The 18,745-nt window shown below is 34.6% G+C and overlaps 2 protein-coding genes across 2 annotated transcripts; one reads left to right on the top strand and one right to left on the bottom strand.

The window, feature by feature from the left end:
• Positions 1-156: 156 nt before the first annotated feature.
• Positions 157-12,461, bottom strand: LOC132563495 (cilia- and flagella-associated protein 57-like). The gene is made up of 19 exons (XM_060228254.1): positions 11,991-12,461; positions 10,731-10,981; positions 10,116-10,281; positions 9,174-9,326; positions 8,614-8,759; positions 8,010-8,175; positions 7,502-7,828; positions 7,122-7,295; positions 6,511-6,672; positions 5,853-6,008; positions 5,007-5,100; positions 4,609-4,799; positions 4,164-4,337; positions 3,433-3,591; positions 2,599-2,742; positions 2,133-2,249; positions 1,652-1,783; positions 769-912; positions 157-566 (listed from the first exon to the last, which is right to left on the bottom strand). The coding sequence occupies exons 1-19, from the start codon at positions 12,459-12,461 to the stop codon at positions 255-257; spliced, it is 3,639 nt and encodes a 1,212-aa protein (XP_060084237.1). The 3' UTR covers positions 157-254.
• Positions 12,462-13,602: 1,141 nt separating this feature from the next.
• LOC132563494 (alpha-ketoglutarate-dependent dioxygenase alkB homolog 7, mitochondrial-like) lies at positions 13,603-16,592 on the top strand. The gene is made up of 4 exons (XM_060228253.1): positions 13,603-14,034; positions 15,037-15,210; positions 15,523-15,647; positions 16,418-16,592. The coding sequence occupies exons 1-4, from the start codon at positions 13,606-13,608 to the stop codon at positions 16,539-16,541; spliced, it is 852 nt and encodes a 283-aa protein (XP_060084236.1). The 5' UTR covers positions 13,603-13,605; the 3' UTR covers positions 16,542-16,592.
• Positions 16,593-18,745: the final 2,153 nt, after the last annotated feature.

Genomic DNA, 18,745 nt, shown 5'->3' with positions numbered 1-18,745 from the left:
CACACTAATTTATGAAACATGTTTGAAAACATCCGTCAAGATCCCCGACAAGTTTTGTTCAAAATATTGTTTTTACTTCCTATCATCATCATATACAGTGATCAGATATTTTGACATACAAAAGCACAAATTTTCAGAATATGTGAATGTCTTCCGTATACGTTATCAGGCTTATCATATCACCATTTTCTTTAACTCTAAGCATGATCAAAATATTCTCATGATGAATCCAGCAGAGTCCAATACTTGTCCGATCATGACACTAACTGTACAGGTGGGAGACGATGAGATGATGGTGGTCTGGAGCCTAAATCTAAGTCAGATATCTCAGAACGTAAACGTCGAATTTCTACCATCTGCATCTCAATGATTTTATTCTTTTCTTCCATGTCCTTCTCCATAAGAGCATTTGGTCCTTTGGCTGTGATGGCAGCGATGGTTGCAGTATCGTTTTTGTTCTTCTTGCTGTGAAGTCCCATTGCTGCTTCAAGATCATGGATTTGTGTTCTAGCTATCTTGAGCTCTCGACGTAAATCATTAATTTCCTTGATCAAAGACACATTTTCCTGAAAAGAAAGAAATGAAAAACATCAAAATTTCATATTACATGCATTAAATGTTCTGCAAAAAATGCAGAGCATTCATATTTTGAATTTTGATGAGTATCATTCCAAATATTCAAAATTTAAAATATCAGAATTTGAAATATTAATTTGTGAATGTGAGAACTACATTTCACTTTATTTATGTCTAAAGAGAAAAACTCACCTGCATAATTCTAACATTGTCTGCTCTGTGGATTTCCGAATCCTTGGAAAGTTTTTTGCGGAGGGAGGCTACGGATCGTTCCAGATGTTCCCTTTGTCGACTGTATTCCTTTTGGATGTCGGCGTCTACACTGGCTGATTCCGTCTAGAAAGAAAACATATTTTCCTCACACTGTACTATTTTTTGTCTATTTTTTGTTTAAAAGTTGTACTTAAAGGGAATTATTACTGAAGTGACTGACAGGTTGTGTCTTAAGGGGAAAGTATTTGTTGTCAATCATGATGATAGTGCAGTATTTTGCATTTGCTAAATTTATTATGTATTGGTAATGAAAAATGTGATTCAGTAAATGATAGTCTAGTGTACTACTTATACATATGTACCTGATTACTGACAATTTGTAACACATTTATCTTTTCAAGTTACTCTTTTTATTTCAATTTCATTGATTTCATATTACAAGAAATCTCCATTATACTTCATGCCCTTATTTAAATGTATGCAGTATTGATAATCATTTGAAAAATAACCGGCATATGATGAGGTGGACATGAACATTTATGAACGATCTGAACATGAATACATGTAATTATGTACATAAGAATGCATAGTACTGTTTGCCAAATCCTGATTTTAGTCTCAACAAACAGGAGAATGTTTTATCCAAGAAATGGTGATTTATAAAAGGGACTATTTCACCAAATCATTTGGTGTCTATATCGAACAAAGGGTGCTGTAAAAGGACATACATCTCTAACATGTTACACAGAATATATCTGCATCCTATTGCATTCATACCACTGTAAACCAATAAAAACACTGTGTTCTTAACTTACCACTAGTTCCTGTATATAATCTCTGGGCTTTGATTATTATTACTTACCACATCTTCCTGGACGTGTTTAGAGTACAAAGCCTTGATGCTCTCCTTCAACATCTTCGGGTCCTGTATATATCCCACACAGTTGTGTAGATCTGTCTTGAATCTCTTCACCACTGCTTCAACATCACGCACCTGCAGCACAAAAATTGATGAAATCTAAAGCCACATTCATGCTGTGAAAACTTCTATCATGAATTTTTATTGGCTAAATTTACATTGTACAGTTGACGCATTTTTCAAAGAAAAGACTATTAAATTTTCACCTGTCTGTGTGATATGACCTTGACCCTGTGCTACAATAATCTTGGCCTATGGTGTTATGACTTTAAATCTGTGATAAAATTACTTTGACTTTCTATTATGCTGACACTGAATTCATAAAAGAATGACCTTGATTTTATATGATGACCTTCACCTTTTGATATGACCTTGATCTTACTACATAGTGACCTAACCTTTTGATATGATGACCTTGACCTACCTTCTGTCTCTCCTGGTGCATCTCCTTATCAGTAGCCCTGAGTTTCTGTGTCAGCTCCTTTATACTAAGCTCCAGCTGTGTGTTCTGTTTGTGGAACCTCTCAAGCTCGCTCTCCATCTGTAAACATGGTAACCAGATAATTTGGTACATCTCTAATAAAAATCAGAGACATATGCTACCTTCCTTTTCAAACCAATTCTGATTGGCAAAATATTTGACACAGTACTTTTGTTTTCTTCAAGAATTTATAAGTGTTATGTGCCTGCAAACACTTTGGGGGAAAAAAAGAAAAGAAAAAAAAATGTGACATTTCTTTTTATCTTTCAATATTATTTTTGTATTTTGTTTTGAAAAAATTGCATCCCTTTTTTACGGATTGTGAAATGGAACAGACAATTTGGCTATTTCTTGTAAAATTATTGATTTTTGGAGCTTTGATAATGTTTTGGTGACAGATGATTTTTACCTCCTGTATCTGGTCCTTCATTCTCTTTATATCGTTCTCTCTGGGCTCAATTTGTTTCTTCAATTCTTTAATCTTGTAGTCTAGCACAAACTTAAACTTCTCCAATTCCTGGTTCTTTTTCTTCAAGTCGTAAATTCTCTTTTCCTATAAATCAATTACGACAAAGTTAAATTTTATTGGTTGACCTAGATCTAGACCTACGATGTAAAACATGTTAAATTTCAGAAAATATTATGTTGTCAAATTGTACATAAAATTCAATCTTTTACATCTACCAACCAGTATAGTGCTGTATATACCCAACCCCTCCCCTAACACAGAGGGTTCTATATACCTAACCCCTCCCCTAACACAGGGTTCTACATTCCCAACCTCTCCCCTAACACAGATGGTTCTATATACCCAAACTCTCCTCTAACACAGAGGGTTCTATAAACCCAACTCCTCCCCTAACACAGTGGGTTCTATATACCCAACCCCTCCCCTAACACAGAGGGTTCTATAACCCAACCCCTCCCCTAACACAGACGGTTCTATATACCCAACCCCTCCCCTAACACATAGGGTTCTATATTCCCAACCCCTCCCCTAACACAGAGGGTTCTATATACCCAACCCCTCCCCTAACACAGAGGGTTCTATATACCCAACCCCTCCCCTAACACAGAGGGTTCTATATACCCAACCCCTCCCCTAACACAGAGGGTTCTATAACCCAACCCCTCCCCTAACACAGAGGGTTCTATATACCCAACCCCTCCCCTAACACAGAGGGTTCTATATCCCCAACCCCTCCCCTGTATTTCCATCACCAAAGTAAGATATCAACCTTACCTTGTCCTGAATAGTATCATCTCTTTCCTGGATCTCCTTCTTCAGACCCATAATGTCCTTTTCCATGTTACGGATCACATTTGTCTGTTTCTGAGTTTCTGCCTGAAACTTCTTAATTTCCTCTTTGTGATCATCAATTTCTCGCTGTAGACTTGTGAACTACAAATAAAAAGCATTGTTCATGATGTTGGAGATTTGTCTGTTTACAAAATAAATCTTTTCTAATCACAGGGGACATATTTTTTCTCAGATATATGACCTTCAGTATTTCAAAATCATAAGAATTTGAGGGTCCAAGAAAGAAACCTTCTCATTGTTCTGTTTGATCAACTTCGGTGAGGAAAAAGTAGAACACCTTTATCTCAGTTGAATGCTGTTCAATAAACACTAGTGTCATTTTGGTACTTTTTTGGGTGTTAAAATAAATCACATTCTTCTCAGTATAAAATTTTTAATTGTTTTATAATTATTTAACTTGTATTTAGTTTTGCTTATTTATCCTTTCTTGTGAGGTTGTATGATTTAGATATGATACATAAAAGGTATTGTGATTTTAATATAAAGACTTAAAATTCACATGTCGACATTAAAGTTGTACCTGCATCAGTTTAAGACAATAAAAACAGACTTATTTCCTAAAAAATCTGGAATGAAACAAATATCCAAAGCAAAAATGGAACTGAGTCTGAATCTCCAAGCTGAACTAAAAAAATGACTGTTTTGAAATCTACCTTTTTCTTCATGATGCCACTTTCTCCTCTTAATTTGATGTTGTCCTCTTTCTCAGCGCGAAGTCTGATCTCATAATTGTTCTTGATATCGAGGATTTCTCGATCAGCATCCTCCTCAATCTGTTTCTTAGTTTCCTCATATTCCTTCAGTGACTGCCTAGCCTCATCATGAGCCTGTATAAAAGGTTTAGATCATGGCCTCAGTGTGGAGTGTGGAGGTATATATTAAGCATTCTGTTTCACTTTACCTTTCAATTAAAACTTTTCAAGAACTTTCCATTTTTTAAAATTTTCCTTTTTTCCGCGGAAAAAATTATGCTAACATGGATCAACAGGTTCACATTCTGTTTCACTTTTCATTTACCTTAAAACTGTACAAAAACTTTTTTTTTTTTTTTTTCATCTTTTTTTAAGATAATTTATTTTAACACAGATCAACACATACCTGTTCCAGTTGAGTGGTTTTCTCCTGGAGTTTTGTCTCATAGTACTCAGTCAGTTCTTCCATGGCCCTCATTTTGCTTTCTTCTTTTTCTTGGAGCAGGCGGTCATATTCTTCCTGCATTTTCATTGTCTTGCTCTGTTGTTCTTGAAATTTCTCGTACTCCAACATCAGCTTCTGGTTGTTGGCCGATTCTGTATATTTAAGATTTGATAGATGATAACATAACACAAAACCAATGAATGATAACAAAACAAGGCAGAGGAGAATTCTCATTTCTACGTATTTCTTCAGTATGGAAATAAAAACAAAGTATGAAATCTAAAGGAAATATGAGAGCAAAAAACTTTCTAGCAGACATAAAAGTGTTTAATGGACCAATTCCTTCAGTTTTGTCTTACCAAGATCCTGGAGCTCTTTTGTGTGTTTATCCATCACTTCTCTCATTTCTTCCTCATGTTTTGCTTCTTCCTTATCTTTGTCGGTCTTCAAAACCTTTCAAAAGAAAATAATTTGTTTTCTTTCAAAATTGAACCGAAAAACAAGACTGAAGGCAAAAATATCAAAAAACAATTATCTTGATAATAATTATGTCTAAAATTGTTATATTGTTTTACATTTAGTATATAAACAACATTATGATATGCTATTTCTAACAATGAGCTTTCTTACAAAACTTTTGATGTAAGGAAGTGAAAATGTCAAAAGTTTAAAAAAAAATTTCCAAAAGAGCGTTTTAGATGAATTTATCATCACACACACACACACATTCTATTTTATACATATTTGTAAATATGTAATCACCCATTTACCAGATGTTATCACCCATTTACCTGATGTTATCACCCGTTTACCTGATGTTATCGCCATTTACCTGATGTTACCACCCATTTACCTGATGTTATTGCCATTTACCTGATGTTACCACCCATTTACCTGATGTTATCACCCATTAACCTGATGTTATCACCCGTTTACCTGATGTTACCACCCATTTACCACCTGATGTTTTCGCCATTTACCTGATGTTATCACCCGGTAACCTGATGTTATCACCCGTTTACCTGATGTTATCACCCGTTTACCTGATGTTATCACGTTTACCTGATGTTATCACCCGTTTACCTGATGTTATCATGTTTACCTGATGTTATCACCCGTTTACCTGATGTTATCACGTTTACCTGATGTTATCACCCGTTTACCTGATGTTACCACTCATTTACATGATGTTTTTGCCTGTTTACCTGATTTTTAGTTTTTAAAGCTTCCATTTCTTGGATGAATTTTTCTGTCAGTTCCTTGATCTTTTCGTTATAGTTCATGTCTTTCAGACGTAGTTGATAATCATTTTCAAGCTTCAGTTCATCGTTCCTTGTCTTGAGATCACTCATCATCGTGTTCTACAAAATACAAACATTGTTGGAATCAATTTCCTATGACTTTCGTTCTGTTTGAAATTTTACCTTCAATGGGCCCAGGAAGCAAACATAGAAATCCTGGTCTAAAGACTTGTTACAGGTCTATTACTAGTTTCAGCTTCCTTTTGAACAGCAAGAGATAAGGGCGGGCTTATTTCTGAATATGGGCTTATTGATAAGATAAGTAAATAAAAAATATTTGAGGGAAAGTTTGAACATCACTGACTGACAGTAGGTATAAGAATGAAATGAGATAAAGCATGGTTAGTTTGAGTTCTTTGAGATATGAAAAATGTCATTTAAGCATCATAGTTTGTGAGATAAATAATAAAAGCTAACACTGCTTTTAGGTCTCTATCAAACCATCATTTTCTTTAAACAACAATGCAAGAGCATTTTACAATTTATGTACAAAAACATACATTTTGTCAAGACATTATAGAGCTAATGCTTTTTGATTGCCATATCTATGTAAATCTTTTACCTTTTCCTCAAGGTCACTCTTTGTAATGAGAATTTCCTCAGCCCAGCCCACTTCCTTGTCCCTCTTCAGACCACGTCCCTCTTTGTCCTGGATCTTCCACAAAATGACTGAAGCATCCTCGGATACAGTAACTAAGTACTGGTCATCATAGCTTATCTTCATCTGTCAGAAAACAATGTAACTAAAGTCAACTGCAAATGAGGAGGAAAAATTACATTTATAAAATGTTAAAGCCCTTGATCTGACCAACACGATTCTTGATCTACAGTATAAATGTGTTTAGTTTTTTTTAATGACATTGACTTCAAGAACAGGAAAGTTTATCTAATAAAATTCAGATTTTGTTGTGTCTGTATTATAAACAAACATAATGTCACAATATTTTTTATATTTTCAAAACCACTTATTGCATGTTTTTTTTTCTTTTCATGGAAGCTATGAAATAAGCTATGGCTTTCTCATTTTCAAATAACTTTCAAGAATTTTGGTTTTCATTCTCAAAAAAACAAATGGTAAAAAAATGAAACTCTAAAACATGTAGTGTTACAGTTAACGGACTTTCTGATGTTAGGGATAGGTCACAGTTCTGTCACATGAATTCTCATTGTTACCTTGGTGATCTGACTTCCATGACCGGAGTGTTCTGTCCACTCTCCTGGAGGATTAAGGGGAAACTTCAGTGACCACAATGTTCCTTTGACCGTACCAGCAAACAACATACGACCAGAATGGGACAGTGCCACACTACTCAGTGTCATGTCACCAGCTTCTATCTGACGAAGGATCTACAAACATTTCACAAAATTGTGATATTAATTCTAATAATGAATAATAAAAATCAAGTACAAAAATAAGTTATTAAATTTCTATGCTAAACTTATCTCCACCACTTGAACACAATGTGACTGTAGTTTTAAAATTTCTCTGAAGATTTTGAATTTTTGATATTTAACTAACAAAACTGAATAGAATTAGTACAGATTGCACTCACCTGTGAATCTGCAATCTCTTTCAAGGACTTGTCAGAGCCGACGGCAAAAGTGGCTTTTCCGTCTGGTGTGACTGCAACTCCAGTATAACCACAAGACTTGAGAACACTTTCGCCAACCCTCTTCCCTGAGTAAGTCTCCCACTCGTAAACGGCACCGTCTCCTCCACAGGACACCATTTTACTGTCATCAGCACTCCAAACAATCGAGCGGACTTTACCGTTGTGGCCCTTCAGGTTTGAGGTGTTTTCAAATGTTGATGTGGAGTAGATCTGTATGACATTGCTATGAACTGCGGCAAATAAGTGTCCACCATTACTGAAACCACACTGTAATAAACATGAACCAATAAGTTTTTACAAATATCAGATAATTTCTAACTGAAGATCTAATTAAAAAAAAAGCACATTTTTGAAAAGTTTTTCTATTCTTTTACTTTATGGAGAGTTAATTCACAACTCTACTGAAAAAAAAGGACACATAAATACTACAATTGATGTCAAATTGTACCTCTCTGCATCCACGGATAGTGAATTCTTTGAAGGTCCTGATGTCATCAATGAGAAGGTTCATGAGACGGAGCTTGTCGCTGAAGCCGACAAGAATGTACAGACCTGAGGGATGGAGGGCAATACTGTATGCTTCCTCAGCAAATTCCTTATACAGCTCCAGGTTACTGTTAAATGATATATAGATTTTAATGACTTAGTCAATAGTTATTTCACTTCTGATGTAATACAGTAACCTAATATATGCAGTGATGATCATTTTTTCACTAGAATCTGCTTTAAACAGTTTCTTTGTTGCATTGAATGAAAAAGAATGTACAAAAACATGCATGTCTATAGCACCTTTATATACAAATTTAGAGTTAGATACAACAGAGCCAAACAGATTTAAACTGCACCATACAGCTGTTGTGTCCTTCTAGGACTCATCAGTGATGCTAAGGGCCTATATTTTGACAGAGGTGACTGAGGATAAAAAAGTAATCATACTAGCCCCATAATGTAGTAAATTTCTTAATTTCAATGTATCCGATAATTCAGAACAAAGTCAAGTGCTTTTATATGTTATGAGTCATGCCACTATTCGAATGAAAGTAATTACACACCAGTTCTCGTAGTTCCAGATTCGGACGGATCTGTCATGAGAGCTTGTAGCAATCAGAGGCTTTCTGATACAAACATCCAGACCAGTGATTTGACCGTAGTGGAACGACTGAGCTAGTACTTCAAAATGAGCCTGGTCACCCTCGCTCTAAAATTGTTTTTTAAAAAAAAAAACACAATAATAAAGAATATATTCTTACACTTTTCTAATTCTTAGCATCATCAGTAACAAAAACAACAAAATTTCATCTTTATAGACAGATGCTGATTTGCTCCAAAAATAAGAATTTCAAATTATTGAAATATTGTCCTTTAAAGTACAACAATAATGTAATTATATCATCCTTTTTTATAACCTTGATGATTACTAAAAGACTTTTTGTTTTCTGGATTTATGTAGATGCAAATACACACCCCTAGATCATGATTTTGAAATCATATTTTTTCAATATTTCACAATAAACTTAAGATAACTTTTATTATAAACTACAGTTAGTTTTTCCCTGTTTTCATTCTTTTGAATCACATACATATATCTCTTTTTTCTAAGGTTTTTCTTTACCTTTCCAAGGTCTGCACTCGGCAGTGTTAGATAGTAGAGCTGGCTAAGGTCAGTGCTGGACACAAGGGTCTCCTCAGACGGACTGACTGTGAGACATGTTATCAGTTGTTGCTGAGCTTTTGCTGGGTCGGCACTGTTGTTGTCTGGTGGGATCTAAACAAGAAATGTTTGTCAGTATTGGAGCAAGTCCATGTGACTTTTACTTTATATAGTGTTAAATATGGTCTCTGTCACTCAGCTGACAGAACAGGCTTTTTTCGGCTCAGTTGATAAAACACCAGATTATCATCCTGGAAATTGTGGTTTAATTTTCTGTCAGGTACTCCATAGAAACATTTTTTTCTGATACCAACTCCACTCAGATCTTTGTTTTGTTTTGTTTTTTTCTTTTTGCTTCACTTTGTGATTTTGTTTGGGGGGGAGGTCGGGGGGTGTTTTGACTTGGTTTTTAAGCAAACAAAATCATAAATTTTAATATTCAAAAATATCAAACCTTCATATTAAAAAACATTAAACTACAAATACATACAATTTACATATACCTAAGACAAGTCTGCTTATATCCTGGTGGTTTTATCAACCAAATTTCAATTTGAAATTCAATAAATATTTGAACAGAAACCAAATTTTTTTTCTGTAACCAAACCCCAGAGCATCTAGTTCCAAACCATGACTTCATTGTTCACACATTTTTAAGCCTAGAGCTGTTAAAGTCAGAATTTTAAATGCTTCATAAAACCTATATCTGATATGTCTAAGAACCAATAAAATGTTTTACTGGCACAACACTATTTTTATAGCATGTAACACTATCTTTGCCAAAGAGGAAAGCAAGAACATAAGTTCTCAAAAGATTTTGTGATCATTCTTACTAAAGCAGTACGTAATCAATCAACCAGTACTGATACCAAAACAGTCAGTGTTATTGAGATTGTAACACACCTTTATTTCTCTTGTTTTCTTGAAGAAATCTTTATCATCAGTTTTTTCAAACAAGTGTACAGTACCAGGTCCGCATGAGCAAGCAAAACCCTTGGAGTATGCTACAATGGCTGAAACTTGTGGAATGATTGGGATAGCAGAAGCCTCTTCACCGTCATTTGGTCGCCTAAATATTGATAAAAAAAACATGTGTGAATAACATACTTGATATTAACAAATTTTCAATAAAGTTGATAGATTTCTTAATGAACAGATAACAAATTACTTAAATCACAAAAATTATTCATTCAACTTTATAATTTTCAAACTAATCTGTTTCTGTGTCATAATTGCCAAACTTTTTTCTTAAGGAAATTGCAAAGTTCAAAAACTTAGAACATACATTTTAAACCTCTTTTTTTTCAATCTTTACCTTTCTGCAGCTAGACTCTGGTGAACAAAAGGGATTTTTGAAATTATGAATAACCGAAAGGATTTGTAGGTGATCCACACTCTGCTTTGAATAAGGAAGGTTGGAAAGGATGCTTTGTACCATATCATATTTTTGTATTCTAAAAATCAGGAATCTTAAAGAAAAATACAAAAGAATTTATAATTGTCTGTAATTTGGCCTACCCAGCATCCTTTTGTTGAGCTCCAATGTTAAATTCATTTTTTAATTCACCAGCTTCAAAAAGAAGCAGTCGTCCAGTGTCGGTCCCAACAATGATTCGCTCTTCTGAAACCCAGGCGTGACACAGATAGTTCTGTGGCTCCATCTTTTGGAAGTTGAAAGTTTTAAGGTTCCCTTCACTGTAGCGAAAATGTTTGAAGATGCCATTTCCTACGACACAGAGTTGGGTGTTATCTTGAGGATTGAAGCTAACCTGTAAACATTAAAAATCATACTTTAATCATTATTTACTTGTTCATTAATTTATCTATAATTATATAATTTATTTCAACAGCAGACCCAAGGGTCCAATTGCCTAATTGATTACAAATTTAGTAAATAACATAAAAATGAATTATTATCCTAATTAAACAACAAAGATACAGATATTTTATTGCTTCAACAATCTGATGACATGGAATTTTAAGCACTTAAATTCTTTTTTTAACAATTTAATGCTTATTGCAAAAAAATATGGAAAAACATATCAATTTTGTTCTGATCGGTCGTCATCTTGAAGTGGACAATGTGGGGTTTCACATTTTTCAGAATAATATTTTTGCATTGTGTTGGAGATTACTATTTGGAAAGACTCAAATCTGTGTCTACACACCGAAAACTAGCTTTACAGGAAGTGAAATTTTCATTGTGTTTACGTATGGTCATGTTGTGAATGCGTTCCAAGTAGGAATTTGCTGAAATGTAAGTAGTTTGTTAACATGGCAGTGTTGTTGATTTTAAGACAGGTGTTCAGATACAAATGTATTAATTTCTTCTATAAAGTTGTAGTGTTAGATTGGAATTAGTAGTACTTTTGCATTTTCAGCATTTTTCAAGTTGATTACCTGGCAATCATATGTCAGAAATCAGGAAATTTTATTTACACAAATTTTATCTCTCTACTATTAATGTAATTGTTATGTAGTTTATAAATATATAGATGTAATGATGTATTTTTCATAACCAAACTGCTTTACCTGTGTATCTCAAACATGACCAATAATTTCAGGAAAAAATGCAAATTAACAGTTTCCTACTACGTTTTGAACACAAAATCATGGGGTAGGCTTTTGACAGGCTTATAAAATGGAACTTGTATGTAAATCAGTAAACAGAAACTCTACTCATTAGCAGACAGAGTCTTATGATCTGAAAAAGAAAAGTAACTTTCAAAAGATTTTAACAATACTGGTAACTGGTCTATAGAAGTTTACAGTTTATACCTGATACACTGGTGGGTTGGTCTGCGGGTTTGATGTTTTTGTGACAGCCATTACTTTAGATTTTTCCCATGTCCAATACAGCAGCGTATAGTCGGGTTTTCCTCCTTGAGCGACCAAGTATTTGGAGTCTGGAGAAAATGCCAAACTGACAAATTCATTTGACTGAACATCTGGAGAGCTAAGGACCTTTCGTTTGCGGAGACTGTGAAGATCATAAATTGTGATTGTAGGTTTTTCGCCCTTTTCAGCAATAGCTACATATCTTCTGTTTGGACTGACAGCCAAAGCTGTCATTCCCTCACTTTTATCTGTGCCAGGAATGAATTTCTGCGACTTTTGGTCGATATTGTATAAAATACAATTTGCTCCAGAGGGATAAACAATGGTCTGTTCATCATGATAACAAATATTGCCAGTCACACCTGGTTTGAGACCAAAGATGTGCTTGGCTTGTGCAATTGCTATCGACATCTTTGTTGTCTCTCACAACCTGAAAATAACAAAGAAAAGAATGTGATTACAGTAGCATCCATGTATTTGCCGATAGTAGAGTTGTAACTGTAGTGATTTGTAAACCTGGTAAAGCTGTCTTAGCTAGACAGATTTCTTTGGCTTGATCAGTTTAGTGTAAACCTAGTAAGCCACAGGACTGGGATTAGAATCCTAGGAGCTCAAGAGGCTTCAGTTCACAACTAAGTGGTGATCTTGGTTATATTTCCACTAGCCTACAACAATACCATATTGTACAATGATTTCGTAAATCTGAACGCATTCAACAATTTCAATGGTTTTATTCCTACCCTTCAGCTTTGATGCCATTAACTGAAAACTCCTAGGCTGATAGCTATGTACTAAAATGTCTGATTGCTATATGTACTGCAGAGAGGTAAAGTATGTAAAATATGTCAGAGCAAATTTTATCAACAGATTTTCAGCAGGAGTTGCAAGACAATGATCTGTCCGCGTAAATTATGTATGCAATCGACTATATTGAATAAGTGATAACATGTAAAGACAAACTGGCGATTCTATCCGGAAAAAAGACATGCACGCATACCATGATAGAGACATTGCCATTTGTGGTCTTTTCATGAGTGAGAATAACTAGGAAGAGTGTGATATGAATTCTGGTAATTGTGTCAGCTCTATACTTGCTTTCACCAATCAACCGATGTATGTATATGCTGAGATTATGTTATATAATCCTTCCAAGGTAAACACAATTTAATGTTTCTCTCTACGTTGACGTTGTCACCAAACAACAATTCATGTTCAGATGAAAATATTCCATTTTAAACGCATTAAACGGTGATTTACTTCATTCAAGAAATGCGTAACATAAAGAAATATTGATTATTGATTTAAAAACAGAATGGCTTGCATATATACTTGCCTTAGTTGCTGGTTTTTCACCGAAATCTAGGTATCATCGATACCTGTGGAAGTTGTTTAATGTGGTTGCTGTGGGAAACAATGCGCAGGCATGTAGCATTTCCGTTTCCGTTTCCTTAAAATCACAATCGTAATCAGTAAAACGTTTGGTTCTTCAGTCGTTTCATTTAAGCGTTTCCAATAGCAAGATGCTATTAAAACGAAACAAGAATTAAAGATAAGTATGCCGTGTCAAACGACCGGATTTATGATTTCTTTTCGCAAGTTAGTCATAACACGGTTTAAAACTCCGTGCATATCAATATCAGCAAAACAATCGTATTCAAAGAAATGCCTTTCATCAAAATATATTCCTGGATCCCGTCAACTCATGTGTTCTTGTGTGTCACTACGGACAAAAGTAATGTCAAGTGGACGGTTGAAGGACAGTCTTTGCTTTTGTACTGCATCTAAAGAGAGTACTACAAACAAACATATCCATGATGACCGAATTTCTTTCATGACTACAAGTGACCCACAAACTGCAATGGAACTTGGTCCGTCAATGCTTGTGTATCAAAACTTTATTTCGTCTGAAGAAGAGCAACGGTTGGTTAATGAAGTTGAGCCATACATGAAACGCCTAAGATATGAGTATGATCATTGGGATGGTGTGAGTATTGTAGACATCAATTACACAGCTCCATTTTATCTATACACTTATGATAATTGGGATGGTGTGAGTATTTTAGACATCAATTACAGCTCCATGTCATCTATACACATATGATAATTGGGATGGTGTGAGTATTTTAGACATCAGTTACACAGCTCCATGTCATCTATACACATATGATCATTGGGATGGTGTGAGTATTTTAGACATCAATTACACAGCTCCATTTTATCTATACACATATGATCATTGGGATGGTGTGAGTATTTTAGACATCAATTACACAGCTCCATTTTATCTATACACATATGATCATTGGGATGGTGTGAGTATTTTAGACATCAATTACACAGCTCCATGTCATCTATACACATATGATCATTGGGATGGTGTGAGTATTTTAGACATCAATTACACAGCTCCATGTCATCTATACACATATGATCATTGGGATGGTGTGAGTATTTTAGACATCAATTACACAGCTCCATGTCATCTATACACATATGTTAGAAAAGTGCAAAAGTACTACAATATGTATTTAATTCTTTGACTTTAAGCAATATCTAAAACTTTAAGCAGCCTGCTTTATGTAACAATATTTTATAGACTGTCCAAATGAATGATTACATTTGTACATACTGACAATTGACTGAGATGTATTAGTATTATTTGTTTGATTTTTTGTTTATCACGTTAAAGCTCAGTTAACACAGCAAACCTTAAGCATTATTTATTTTTCCACATGCTTATTTTTTTGTCCATGATGAAAATGTAAGAATTTGACATACAAGAATTACATTATTATATACAGCAAGATCTGTCAAATTATTTGATGATAATTGTGAACTAAAACTTGCACAAAGATTGATCAAAGTTAGAAATCACAATTTTCGATGTTAACATTTAATTCAATGTTGACATAAAACATTATGGAACGAATGATAAAAAATCTCATATATATATCAAATAATCAGTTTTAGCTTTCTCAACAAACAGGCTATCCAAGGGTATAGAGAAACAGAGAGAAAGAAATGGACAAAGAACAATGAAGCTATTTTAAAGAGAGTTGGAGACCTGGCATTCCCTGCTGGTATACAGCCCTTGGCTCACGTCCATATCCTAGATCTGAGTAAAGATGGACACATAAAACCACATATAGATGCTGTAAGGGTATGTAATCATTTCTTTTACTACATTTATATTTATCATTTTTTCCATTTTTTTGCACCTCAATAAGTCAGTTGGGCTGGAATATAATTTGAGCCAAAATTTCAGCAGATACTAGCAGCAAGTCAGTGTTTAAAAGTTCAATTTTACTGAATTATTTAATAATTTTCTATCTGTTGTTTTATGTGTTTACAAAAGATACTGATAGAACTTCTGTGAAACTATTTTTGTTAGAGTTGTCTCCTCTCCATCAACCTCCAAGTAAGAATGAATTGAAAAAAGAAAAATAACATTAATGTGCTTGTTATTTTGCAGTTCTGTGGCAGTACAATAGCGGGACTTTGTCTGCTATCACCATGTGTTATGAGACTTGTACACGACAAAGACAAGCAAAGATGGGCAGATTTTCTTCTTGACAGACGATCTCTTTACATTATGAAGTAAGACATTTACACCAGCCCAGAGAGTTGTATAATATTTTATGTTTGAAATCAGATGTTAACAAGTAATGTGTTTGGACCACAATCAATCAGTTTTGTACGACATGAATAATATTTGTCCACTTAGTTCTGAACTGCAGATTTCCAATAGTATCAACCCCGTAAAGTTTTCCAAGAATATGTTGGTGTAGAGTTGGACTTTTCATGAAGGAAAATTAAATGGAGGTAATAAAGATTGTATTTTGTATAGATTTGCTCCAATAGAACAATTCATACTAGAATAAAAGCAAAGGGAGGTAATGAGGGAAGCTCAGTATTTTGTAACTGTATTTAACAATGTTCTCCGTTGTATTTCAAAGGCAAAATATAATTTCAGTAAAACTTTAGTGTTGATAATGTATTTACTATTGATGTTTACAAAATTTACAAAATGTTATGCTCCATTTGTATACTGATTTTCTATGGCATTCTAGTGATCAAGGTCAAAACATTGAAATTTTACCAAATAAAATATAAATTTTGATAACCTGTGGAGATGGGAATTGACCAGACAATGTGGATGTAATTTCCCTCCAAGATCTCTCCTTAAGGTTTGAAGGTAGGTTTCTCTTGTTTATAATAAAGATCACACAATAGTGAGAGCCAAGATCCCTCTAGGATCTCCTATCTGTATATGTGGTCACACAGTATGAAAAACCAAGTCTTTTCTTGTTTATAAAACAAAGAAATATGGTTCAATACATTAGTTTCCTTTTCTATTTCTTTTCCAGAGATGTTGCAAGATATGATTATACACATGAAGTGCTATCCAATGAGGATTCTTTTTTCAATGGATGTCCTGTCCCCAAGGAGAGACGAATATCAGTTATAATGCGAAATGAAGCTAATGGATAATTCCATTTTTTGTTGAAATTTCAAAAATAGAATAAAAGGATTGTTTTGAAATATGTCTATGTTTTTTTTCTTCATAGTGATTATAGTGTCTCATCCGAAATCATTGAACAATTAGTAAAATTATTACCTTTGATTCTTGACAAACCTGTAACCAGGTATCCTTCTAAACTAGGGAGATTGTACCTTTAGTACTAGAGACACAGAATCTTCTAAACTAGAGAGACAGTACCCTTAGTACTAGAGACACAGAATCGTCTAAACTTGGGAGACAGTACCCTTAGTACTAGAGGCACAGAATCTTCTAAACTAGGGAGACAGTACCCTTAGTACTAGAGACACAGAATCTTCTAAACAAGGGAGACAGTACCCTTAGTACTAGAGACACAGAATCTTCTAAACTAGGGAGACAGTACCCTTAGTACTAGAGACACGGAATCTTCTAAACTAGGGAGACAGTACCCTTAGTACTAGAAACTAGAAAAACATTACCCTGAAAACTAGAGACACATAATCTTCTCCCTAGAAAGTTGAAACATCACCTTCTTTTCCTCAAAATGCTACACTACAAATACCATAACCCAAGATCTGTTGCTTGTTGACCAGAAGAAACTTTCAGTTCTTGATATATATAATCTCTGTCACCCTGAAAGTGGGCCAAGGCTGTACATTTGAACAAATGTGGCAGTCCATCATTCCAGCATACTATAGAACCAGTATCAACACCATGCAGTGCACCATTTGTGGATGGAAAAGTTGTTTGAAGACTTAACATATTTTCCCCATGACCTTGAATGTTGGTCAAGGTTAACAATTTGATTAAACCTGGTATCCCTTCGCGTCAGCATTCTACACACACCCAATATCAGAGCTCCGAGTCATATTTCACCCCACTGACCTTGTAAGTGGTTCATGGTCATTCATTTGAACAAACTTGGAAGCCTTTCATTTCAGCATTCAAAAAAAAGGAAAGAAAGAAATGAGCAAATTGGACCTTGAGCTAAGTAGGTGAATGTTGATAATTTGAAAACCATCAGTAGCTCTTCAATTCAGCATGCCACAGGCCTAACACCATACCCTGATCCAAAAAGTTGTTTAAAAATGATTTTAACACGGTTGACCCACTATGACTTTGATAAAAAAAAAAAAGGCCGAAGTCATTCATAAAAAAATAGTTCGAATCCCTTAGGCATTTTGGTTATTGGGAGTAAAACGTGTTTTGATGAAAAAAGTTGATGTTGGACGGAATAGCCAACGATGTGTGACACGCCATAGCATAATTCATCTTCTCATTATTAAACAAAAATGAAAAGAGAGAAAAAAGGAAACTTTCAAATTAATGAAACGGACCTTTTTAAACTAGAAACAAACATTCTTTCTAACTAGCGACTGATGAATAGACGATTTTTTTTGGGTGGGGAGGGGGTGGTTGCAAAAATGCTATGCTAACTTAAGTTAAATGCTTGGAGTTTGTTGATTAATCATTTATGTATTTGACCGTTGTCTAAGGCTATTCAGCATCCATCACCTGTAAAAGTTGAAGACATTTGGATCTTCCTAATAAGGAGCCATACTGTTTCGGTGAAAAGTAGTCGCTGGCCCTCAAAAAACTTTAGGATGTGTTCTCTTACAATGGTTTCAAAAACTTGACATAACACAGACGATATTTCCAGCCATACATTTGTCCCCCTTCTTAAAAATTGCGCTGACCTGAGCTTTATTCCAGTCATCTACCGTTGAGAAATGTCGTTTATGTGTTTTAGATACATGCAGCATTTTTAGCCGTGGTGATTTTCCGGTTTTAGGTTCTTCAGTAATTTGAGAACCGTTCCTTCCTTTACAGTTAGATTGACCTTCTTCTGTCCGTTTTTGTTGTAGTTCCGGTAACAGTCTGATCTTTAATAGAGAGAGACTACTGACATTTACACAGGTAATTTGCTGTTCCTTCATCTTGACCATTAGGTCCTGGTGTAAATCTGCTATGTCCGATGTTGTAGTTGATATCGTTCCAAATGACTTCACGGTCGGCTTTTGTTTTGATTGTGATGTTTTGCTCATAATTTTTTCTTGATTTACTATTTGATTACTTTATTTTGAATTTTGTTGTATTCCTTGGGTATGTCAAGATCCTTGTTTATTCCTACTTTCTTGTACAAAGATTGTTTCTCTCAGCAGTGGTGTCTAGTGTTACATTATCCGCTGCAAAG

This window comes from Ylistrum balloti, unplaced genomic scaffold (genome assembly GCF_031769215.1).
Source record: "Ylistrum balloti isolate Yb309-2 unplaced genomic scaffold, AGI_CSIRO_Ybal_v1 Utg371748, whole genome shotgun sequence".
NCBI lineage: Eukaryota > Metazoa > Mollusca > Bivalvia > Pectinida > Pectinidae > Ylistrum > Ylistrum balloti.
The sequence above is the reverse complement of the archived record's forward strand: the minus strand, read 5'-3'. Positions and strand labels throughout refer to the sequence as shown.